Source organism: Bremia lactucae, linkage group LG1 (genome assembly GCF_004359215.1).
Source record: "Bremia lactucae strain SF5 linkage group LG1, whole genome shotgun sequence".
NCBI lineage: Eukaryota > Oomycota > Peronosporomycetes > Peronosporales > Peronosporaceae > Bremia > Bremia lactucae.
In genome coordinates this window covers 10,792,884-10,803,322 of record NC_090610.1, presented here as the reverse complement: position 1 = coordinate 10,803,322, position 10,439 = coordinate 10,792,884, and the positions used below count along the sequence as shown (strand labels likewise).

At 44.8% G+C, this 10,439-nt stretch overlaps 2 protein-coding genes across 2 annotated transcripts; both read right to left on the bottom strand.

Moving 5' to 3' along the window:
- Positions 1 to 1,345: 1,345 nt before the first annotated feature.
- CCR75_004967 (uncharacterized protein) lies at positions 1,346 to 5,460 on the bottom strand (the record flags this gene model as incomplete). Its single annotated transcript, XM_067963052.1, has 8 exons — positions 1,346 to 2,266; positions 2,338 to 3,075; positions 3,148 to 3,298; positions 3,372 to 3,436; positions 3,503 to 3,725; positions 3,804 to 4,063; positions 4,130 to 5,184; positions 5,259 to 5,460. 7 exons carry the CDS (start codon positions 5,458 to 5,460, stop codon positions 2,965 to 2,967), a joined length of 2,067 nt encoding a protein of 688 aa, XP_067820239.1. The 3' UTR covers positions 1,346 to 2,266; positions 2,338 to 2,964.
- A 615-nt stretch (positions 5,461 to 6,075) lies between these two features.
- On the bottom strand, positions 6,076 to 8,479 carry CCR75_004968 (uncharacterized protein). The gene is made up of 2 exons (XM_067963053.1): positions 8,284 to 8,479; positions 6,076 to 8,206 (listed from the first exon to the last, which is right to left on the bottom strand). The coding sequence occupies exons 1-2, from the start codon at positions 8,448 to 8,450 to the stop codon at positions 6,223 to 6,225; spliced, it is 2,151 nt and encodes a 716-aa protein (XP_067820234.1). The 5' UTR covers positions 8,451 to 8,479; the 3' UTR covers positions 6,076 to 6,222.
- Between the last annotated feature and the right edge of the window lie 1,960 nt (positions 8,480 to 10,439).

Sequence of the window (10,439 nt, the reverse complement as noted above, 5' to 3'; positions counted from 1 at the left end):
CGACTATCTTAAGATCGTGCAAGACAGATATCATGCTCTTTTCACAACGCGGTGGCACAGTATGATCGATACATTCTTGGAAAATAAGCTGAGGCTGGTCAGGTGATGGCATTGAAATCCGTTAGCTCAACAACGTTCTCAAACAGAATAGCAATTTGTTGCACAAAATCAATTGAATGCGGCAATGACCAGCCCGAACTTTATTATCTCGCTTAAAATGAATGTTAAATATTGTGACATATGGACTAATTGACGTAACAGACATTAACTATCACTCTAGATGTCGACGATGGCTTGACGGATGTACAGAAGTATCTCAAGCCCTTAAGAGGTTACTTCAATTGCATGAGAGCGAAAAAACTCGACACTAATACTAAATTGTGCCATTATTGCAGAAGAAATACCGTGTTTATTTACTTGTGACGGTTTGAAATTCGACGGATCCGGCGATTATTAAAGTAATAGTGGAGTAAACATTTTTGTGGAAGCAAAAATGGTAAAGGTCATTAAATTTTACAGATGCATATCAGAAAATTATGCTGAAATAGCACGACCGTTAGCACTACAATTTAAAACGATGCCGTCTAAATATGGTCCAAAATCAAGCAAAAGCCCTTGAACAACATTAAATCGAGCGCTTTAAAGCCCCAGTCATGGCCCCATAAACTTAAATCTGTATCGTTCAGTGTGGTATGCGACGCATCCAAGGTTGCAATCTAATTGAAAGTTTGCAGAGTGAACGGGAGTTTCCGGGCTAAACTAACCTTTTATGAAGATAAGTGACTCTGTTTCCACCCTACTCGCATTTAATGGCAGATGATCTTCGTTATTAGCAAATATAATCTCTTGCATCGAATATAACCCGGGCAATATCTCTTTCTCCGAGATCAGTGGTCCGTTAATGTATTTAACTTGTCACTAAAGAGCCATTATGCACTGCGGTAAGTACTATGCTCTTCGCCCCGATTAATTTCGCTCCACCGCGCACCGGAATGGGAACCACATTGGCAGTGTGGACTTATTATGAAATATTGGGAAGTCAAGACACAAAAAGTTTAAATCACGGGGAAAACAATTTCTATTATATTCCCAATTTTGTCGATGACGCAATTTTAGAACAAAAGAATAATGTTCTAAGAGTGGGATCCTGATCGGTACCTAACATCAACGCGGTAGCTGATCATTTTTGGAGCTCCGCCTTCACGCATGCGACTTCTTTCTCTTCTAACAGCTGTATATCTTCAACGTTATCTTGAATTATCGAATTGTCTAGGAGCCACGACCAAAATATTGTCGGTAGAATTTGTTACTTTTAGTAAAAATTTAAGCTTCAGAAAATAAAGGATTATTATGACAGGTCGAGACATCAATGCGCGCGCTGACCGTGCAATTTATTGGCGAGCATTATTACCCTTAAAGAACCAAAAAATACCAAGACTTATCATATCTATTCAAGCTCGGTCGCTTTCGAGTCACAGACTCAAAAACATTTTAATAGTGATACACATACTTAAAATCCTCACGCGAGTTCACTTTGTCGATGTACGAGTGCGCCTTAAAGTGCTCTGCCTGTATCAACTCCGCCAACATGGGTGCAACCGACAGACGCTTCAGCTTTTCAGTGTGAAAGGCTTTCGGGTCTGCCGGTATTGTGTCCATAACAACAACCTGAGACACATTTGACTCGTCAATTAGACGCTCAGCGTTACCATTAAGAAGCGGGTGAGAGGCGAAGCAGTAGACTTTGCGAGCACCCTTGCTAAGCGCAAGATTCGTAAGCTTAGAAAGCGTCTCACTCGTGTCAACCAGGTCATCGACGACAATCACATCAGCACCCTTAACATCACCAACTATGTCTGCCGTGGACTGCTCCCCCGATCCTTTCTTGCCTGTACCGTGGAAAAACACGGCGAATCGCGCTGGCGAATCAGGCAACCACTTATTCAAGCCTTTTTGGAAGATGCGTGCGCGACGCAAACATTCCGGATTAGGCGCCAACACAACAAGCGGGCGGCGAAGGTGTACCTGCGTGGCAAAGTACTCAACCCCGGCCATAATGGTCTCAATAGTTTCAACAGGAATGTCGGAGCTAAAAAAGCACGCCTCGTGACCTTCCACACGCATCTGCATGTCAACAGCAATAACGCGGTCTACACCCATGACTTCCAGCATCTTTGCAATGTCAGCAGCAGGGCTCTGGATAAATTTGGAGTTTAAACTAGTAGCAGCTGGATTAGCGCGCCTGTGGTGCTTATAAGCATAATATCTGTATCACAAACGACATAGTAAGTCAATTATTTAAAGCTGTACAGTACCACAATTCACTGATTTACGTACGGAAGAACAACGGTCACCTTTTTAGCGCTCGCACGACGCATCGTGCTGACCATAAGCAGCAGCTCGATAATGTTATCATTTACAGGGCTTGCGAGGCTTTGCACCAGATACACGTCCTTGCCGCGCACGCTCTCACCAACTTGTACCTGCACCTCTCCGTCTGCAAAACGACCCAGCTTGATCTTGCCAACTCTTGTGCCAAGACGACGCGCAATGTCGTCAGCTAGCTCAAAGTGTGACGATCCTGAAAATATTTTAAGCTCATGACAGCCAGGAATGAACATTCCTGCGTGCGTGCACGGATGCTTGTCTGACGGAAAGAACGGCGAGAACGGATCTACACGCTTGCGGTCGTGCGGCACACCGAATTCGAGATCACGCAGATCGCGCTTCTCTTCAGCAAGAGCGAAGCTTGATTGCGTCATTCCTAGTGTCGCGCCACCAAGAAATACAGCGAGCGCAGGGGTCAATCGCGTCGCGGTTGAGCGAAGGGCAAACATGGCTGAATGATGACTGGAGGAAACCGCAGTAAATATATAAATTATGCAAAAACATCTGTTTTAGTTGGTCAAATGACTTGCATTTGTAGACATCCTTTAGTTTGAGTAACTCTCTTGTCAAAACGCCCTATTCTTTCAGGCTTTGCTCTAGAAGCTCAGCTAGAGTTTCGTTCAGGCCGTTGAGGATGGCGCGGCCATCTTCTACAAGACCAGCGGCCACAGTAGCATTAATGTAGATCTATTTTGCGCAAAATCAATCGATTAGCTACCATCACTAGTAATATCAAAGGCGTTCGGTTGCAAAACGAACCTGACGGGCGACCTTCTTTGCGAGGGAAGGATTTTTTTCCCGCAGTGAGTTCAAGTCAACGATGATACTGTGATTCGGATTGATCTCCAATACATTCTTGGCAAGACTGGCTTGGTCCTTGCCAGCACGTTCATTGACCATCTGCATCATCCTGTGCAAGCAATTCATTAGAAAACATTGGTCAAGATGATTTAGATAATTTCTGCACAGCGTAGCATCAATACTTGCGAATCGAAGCCGACTCGTGGTCCACGATAATTGCTGGTGAATCAGTCAATCGAGAAGTATACTACGAAATAATATCAGCGCTTGTTTATCGATGGACAGAGCTAAGAACCATTGAGCGAACGCGTACCTTAACCTCCTTCACACTGTTCTCCAGCGACAGCTTAAACCAGGCGCTGAATAGCTTCTGCTCATCTATCGACAACTTCTTTTCGGAAGTATTATCGTCGCTATCGACATCAAATTTGGCGTGCTCCGCGGAAATCACCTTGCGCCCATTAAACTCAGCAACGTTCGTCATAACAAAGTCGTCGATTGGACTGTAAACAAATAGGACTTCTTTGTTCATTTTTCTAAGCAAAACATCATTTGATAAAAGAGAATAGTTTAAGTGGTGGTGCATTCAAGGTGCGTAAAACGCGCTTACTTACTTGAAAGCCTCAAAGTATGGTGACGATTCCGCAAGAGCGCGAGAAGGCGCACACAGATAATAAAGTTCATTTTGGTCAGGTGGACAGCGCGAAACGTACTCATCGAGAGTCGTTAGCTTGCTGTTATCCACGTGACTAGATTCAAAGCGCAAAAGCTTCGCCAGCGCGTCTTTATTCACAAAGTCTGTGCATATGCCCTCCTTAATAAACTGCCCAAATTCTGAAAAAAACTTTTCAAACTTTTCAGAATCCTTTGAAGACTACAAATCATCGCAAAAAAGCGTTAGCAATTAAATTATTGCGGTTATGTCAAAAACTGAGCAAACCTCGCGTTCCAAAAAGCGAATAATTCTTCGGGTCAAGACTTCTCGGATTTTGTGAATTAGTCGGCTATCCTGCATTTTTTCACGAGAAAGACTAAGAGGCAGATCCTCACTGTCAACAACACCACGAACAAAACGCAACCAGTCCGGCAGGATGTCTGCAGAGTTGCGTTCAATAAGGACTTTACGCGAATATAAGCTCACACCCGGTTCTAAGCGCGCGTAACCGAACTTTTCAGTGTGCGAGGATCCAATAAAAAATAAAGTTTTAAGCTCGATGGGTGCATCCGCTTTAAAAACAATACGGTACGCGGGCTCGTCAAACGCATTGGCAATAAATTTATAGAACTCAGTATACTCCGCGTCTGCGACTTCAGTTTCGCTTTTAGTCCACAATGCTTGCACAGTATTTACCGTGTCACCGTCCAGAACAATCGGAAACGATACAAAATTTGAGTAGCGTCGAATAATGGACTCCACCTTGGCCTTAGTACCAAACTCCTTGCATGAGTCTTTCAAATGGATCACAATCTTGCTGCCTCGTGTCACGTCGTTCGTTTCAACAATTTCGTAAGATCCGCTACCATCGGATCGCCAAAGGTGACTATTTTGGCCAGAGTGTGCCGACTTCGAAAACACCTCAACTTTGTCGGCAACCATGAATGCGGAGTAAAAGCCGACACCGAACTTACCAATTATACCGCTAAGGGCGTCTCCTGACTCATTGGGAGAGTTTTCTTTCAACTGCTCAAGAAATGCTTTGGATCCCGAACGTGCAATTGTACCCAAATTTTCGACCAATTCGTCCTTCGACATACCTACACCAGTGTCCTCTATTGTTAATGTGGCAGCAGCCTCATCCGTGGTGATAACAATTTCAGGCTCGAGCTCCGCATCCTCGATGGCAGCTCCAGTAGATTGCAAATGACGAATCTTCTCCAATGCGTCTGACGCATTGGAGATGAGCTCGCGAATAAACACCTCTTTGTCTGTATAGATAGAGTGCGTTACAATGTCCAACAGCTGCCGTGTCTCGGCTTGGAACTCGTGGCGATTTGCTGGTACAGATATAGCACAGCAATCGTTTAGTACATGTACGGGATAAGGAAGACCGCACCATACTAACGCACACCTTTGTTATCCGAAGTGCAAGTACTGAAGCAGACATTGAATTGCTGGATGGACAGCGCAAGCCTGGCGCTGCGCTGCTTCGACTGCTTGTCAATTAAGAAATGATGCAAAATTGCTGGGCACTTATTGATGAGACGTGGACTGATCACAATTGGAACGCCCACCTGGCGAGGCATACGCTTTATAACCGACCGCATCATCATTTCAACGTCTTGAATTTCTAGCCACAAGTTAAAATTTGATGTATTTTTGCGGCCATAAAAAATAAATAGACCATCAAATGATCGTCTCAAGATTAAAGCTCTGATTTTTGCTACTGTTTCAAAATTTACATGATTAATTGACGGAATAGCTTAAGCCAGAGAATACAAGCAATCACGCCTTGCGTTTTCAGCTCATTTTCTCGGTAAAATTTGTCCTTTTGAAGAAGACCGCAAAAATTTATTATTCTTACCTCTTTACCAAGCAACAAGTACGACCACGCTTTTACACTTAGATGCAAACGTGTGAATGGAATAGTGAAAATACGCACTGTGTTACAGGCACCAAATGTTGGCAACAATTTTAGCTAGTCGAAAGACATATAGATTGCAGCGAGCTATGCGGCATGCAGTGGTAGTGACGAGTTTCTATTCGAATAGCGCACTTAGGTGCGGCATTCGATACAACTGTTCCGTTTCTAATTGCAATGTAACGTCTTGCACACTGCCTCTTTTTATGAGGCTCCAGTTTGAAACCTACAGCTAATACAACTCCGACTTTTTTGCATGCAGTTATAAAATGCAACGCGAATGATTCATTACGCCCATCATGGAAGGCGGAGCTTATGCTCACCGTATCGGAAAAGAAAAATTATCGAGAATACCAAATAGTTGTAAAATTTCCTTTTGACAAATTCATCAATTTCGCAGTATACATTTCTTTCACCCGTCAAGTGTTACTTTCTACATCGCAGCATGTTCATCTCAAATTGCAAACATAGCTGACTCAAACCAAGAGTGCGCAAGAGCTTCTGCTGCTGTGATTCGCTTAGCAGGATCGCGCTCGAGCAAGCGCTGAACCAAGTCTTTTGCATCAGCACTGATCGTTTCCCAGACGCGGTCTGAAAAATTAGCGTCTTCCTCAATGCAAGCGTGAGGCGGGTAGAATGGCTGGTATCCGGTTAATATTTCAAAAATAATAATACCGACCGACCACATATCCACCGGCTTGCCGTATGACTGCTGTTGCAGCAATTCAGGAGCAATGTAGCCTGCAGATCCAGTGACTCCTGTAAAAGGAACCTTGTGAACGTCACCTGTTAATTTGAAAAAGCGAACATCGGGCACCTTCACAGATAGCCCGAAGTCGCAAAGCTCGATATGATAATCGTTGACTTTAACGTCGGCATGTGGGTCCAAAGTTGACCTCGGAGGAGAGCTGCGACGAAAATTTGGAGAATTGTCGCTGTTATCAAAACTAACCGTTTTGGCATCGCTCAATAAAATGTTATCAGGTTTCAAGTCACAGTGTAGCACACCCATATCGTGAAGAAACAGGACAGCACGAACAATTTGCTGCGAAATTTTTCCACCGAGAGCCTCTGGAAGCATGCGCTTCCTTTGCATCAAAGAAGTCAAGTTTCCTTTCGTGGCTTTTGCCATAACCAAATACAGGAACTCCGGGGTCTCATAGACCTCATATAGACGCACGATATGTTTATGACGCAAACGCAAGTGAATCTCAATCTCGCGACTCACCGCATTTTTTGCAGCTTCGTCGCGCAAGAAACGCTTGTGAATCTGCTTAATTGCAACTTCATTCCCGTTGTCGCGACGAATTGCAGGCTTTACGACAGCATACGAGCCGTCACCAAGTTGGTCTTCGCCAACCAGTTCATACTGCTCTGTAACAGCCTTTTCATGGATAAAATACGGCTTCGGATAGTTTAATTCTTCCTCGCTATCAGTACCACAATGATCATTTTTCAGCGCCATGGCATCGCGACATCCAGTGCGGTGAATTGCCATGATACGCAGCTCCTCTCCGTCAGTTAAGCGTCTTGCCACAAAAGGATTTGCAGGAATACGGGGAGCTGCCTGGGTGTATTCGTTTCTAATATCATCTTCCGAAGCTTCCTCGCTCAGTGAACGTTCATCTTTCACTGTCGCTGAAGTCCTAAGCTTACATTTCATCGTGTCTAATGGATGCTCGTGCAATGATGACCGAAAACCAACCTTCCTAAAAATTCCTTTTCCCGTCGAAATGAAACCGTCCGTGAGCTCTGCACAGCCCACCGAGTTACCTAGCTCGCTGCGGTCATAGTTTGATGAATTGTACAATCTCACTGGCGATAAACCTTCAGTGACACTGCTTGTGAATAAAGTACCAGACGACATCCGCGCTTTCTTGTAAGGAGTACGTCGAGGTGGCATGGTGCCAACTGGTGGCGGAACGTCAAATTTGCTCGTGACTGATAGAATATTCATCGGCAAAGAACGAGGTGCTGGATGCTCTGAAGCAGCGAGCTCTTCGTCTCCATCGCTATCGGTGGATTCGTCCTGATATATTTCTTTATTTTTAATTGGCGAGCCCGTCTTATTACCACAAAAGAATGGGTCGGCGTCTCCGTCACTAAATCGGCGCGGACGCGACAATAAGTCAGCATCTGGAATACACCTCGTATCACTATACATGCGATTCAAATGCATAGGCTGTTGAAGGGATGCAAAGTCATCGCTGTCTGTAATATCCATAGCCACGAAGGAGCGCAGTGACTCAGTGTCCGAGTATATACCCTCAGCCGTCATAACGCGACGACAGGACGCCAATTTATGCAGAGGGTCGTAGTAACCCGGCAGCGAGTGGAAGATGCCCGTTAGCGGATGATGCCGGAACTTCTTGCGCTCCTCGAGCTCGGCCATGTCGACGATGTCGCTAGAGAAATAGATGGCGCCTCGGTTGCCAGCGCTTCAATGAAGCAAATTTGGAAAAGCATGTAAGTCCTTGCGACCGCACAATAGTTAGACCGAGCAAGCAGAACACACCTTGGAGCGTGATGGAACGTGCCCACATAGGGGTTGTACGAGGGTAGTTTTGCAAACACATTGTGCGGCGTGACTGCGCTTCCCTCAGTTTTCATCTTGTCTCGTTCAATTCCTTGTGTGTTCGCTTTCTCAATACCAGTCAGGCAGGTACGAGAGTGAGGGGTCATGTCGACTTCTCGGCTTCTCGTCTTCTTCGTTGTGGGCCTGATGTCTGAGCGACTCGACAACAGCTGATGACGAAGTATGACACATCATAATAAAGAAAAAGTGCTTTCACTCAAAGTTTAAAATTAATAATTATTGGCTATTTTATGAAAGAATGGAGTGTAATTATAAATTTGCTTTTCGAAATACTGTCATATTGCCCCCAAATAATCTGTTATTCATACAAGGTTTCATGTTGATATGTGTAACGGGGTGTATCGTCACATGAAATTGACAATTAAAGGCTGTTAATAAATGCATATCTAAAAGGTGGATAATATTTGTAGAATATTACTTAACATAGCGATATTAGAAAAGCTTATCCATTGGTAGATATAGGCCATTATATCTACTTGCTCCGCCAGTCAGCACTGGACGCGCGCAAAGAGAGAGACAGATAAGACTTTATTACACGTTTTGTACTAGCATATAATTAAGTTAGTATTGAATAGATAGAAACAAAAGAACCCAATTATATCAAATACAGTTTACTTTTAACCCTTTATAACAAGCGTTTTAAAGAGAGCCTTCCTCTACACGTACTAGTGTGCGTGAAGTGACGTGTAGCACCACTCGCACTGAGGCAGTGCGAAGTGGACTTGTACTGAAGCAGTATAAGTCGGCAGTGCCCCGTTACACCTGGTAGCACTTTGTAGTCCGTCCATTGTAAGGTTCATGCAACATGAATTTGACGAGGCGAAGGAGAAGGTAGCCTTGCTTAATTAGCAAGGCTCTCAACAGGCAGAACTGTTGAGGTCACAACAGGTAAATACCCCTGTACCTGGGATGACGCACACGCGTCGTCCCGAAACCTTAAAGATGGACATCTTTAAGTATAGGAGAGTCGAAGAAGACTCCCTCTTGAGATGGGTTTTTTTTTCGAGTGGGATGATACCATAAGGGCACGTCACATCATCGACAAACAATTGCAAGTTGCATTCGCTCAATCAAATTTGGCAGGTCGTGCCAAAACTTGGGCATTGGGTCTTAAGTTGCGCGACCCATATGTCTTTGAGTCGCTAGAGGCTTTTAAAGCCCGGCGTAAACAGACGTTTGAACCGCCTAGGGCTGAGTTCAGAGCTCGATCAGAGCTTCTGAAAATCAAGCAAGGCAAGTGTAATGTTCACACTTATTTACAGCATATACGACTCTTAGCGAGTTGTATCACGAACAACCCAGTTCATGAACACACGTTCATTACAGTGTTCATGCAAGGTCTTACGGGTGGCCCGTGGAGACCCACCTGTTCCGCTTGGAACTATAGTACGCTTGAAGAAGCAATATCCGTTACGGAACAGGAGGACTATAACGTGAGACAGGCTCAAGTTAGTTCGTAATCGTATCGTCCTCCTAGATGACACGAGCTGGGAGGTCCAGAACCTATGGACCTTCTTTATGTCGAAAGCGAGAGACCTTGCTTTTCGAGCAATAAGCGATTGCAGAATGCAGTCGCTGTGAAAAGTTAGGTCACTACTCATGAGTGTAGTACCCACGGCCAGCACCGAGAGGTACTGAACGTACCTATGGACTGAATGCCAAAAAGGGCAACGGTCGCGAGTCTGACGTTGTTGCGAAATTGCAACCAGCGAGACGGACCACAAAAAAACGGTCGGGGTCAGTAGGGGTCCAACGCCCTACTGATCCAGCAATCTCAAGAGAATTTGCAAATCTCTTGACTAAAGTTGCTCCAGACACACAATCATTATGTGTCTCTGCACCTGGTGACGAGGTATCCCTCATCACCTTGAAGTTAAATGTGACAAATGATCTGTCTCTTAGAGCCCAAGTGAACTGCGGAGCGTCGAATAACTTGATTCGTCGCCAGTCGCTAGAGGGTCGTAGGCTCAAATATGTTGAGCGCGACATCCCTCCAACGAGGATGACGGTGCGTCTAGCGACAGGCGCATCGATAACAGTAATGAAACGCGTAGTGAAATTTCACTACACGTTAA

Bases quoted from the DNA above. Each gene is read 5' to 3' on its own strand.
- CCR75_004968 (XM_067963053.1), bottom strand. From the start codon at position 8,450: ATGACCCCTCACTCTCGTACCTGCCTGACTGGTATTGAGAAAGCGAAC. The intron at 8,207-8,283 runs GTGTGTTCTGCT...GCTTCATTGAAG, and splicing joins ACGTTCCATCACGCTCCAAG to CGCTGGCAACCGAGGCGCCA.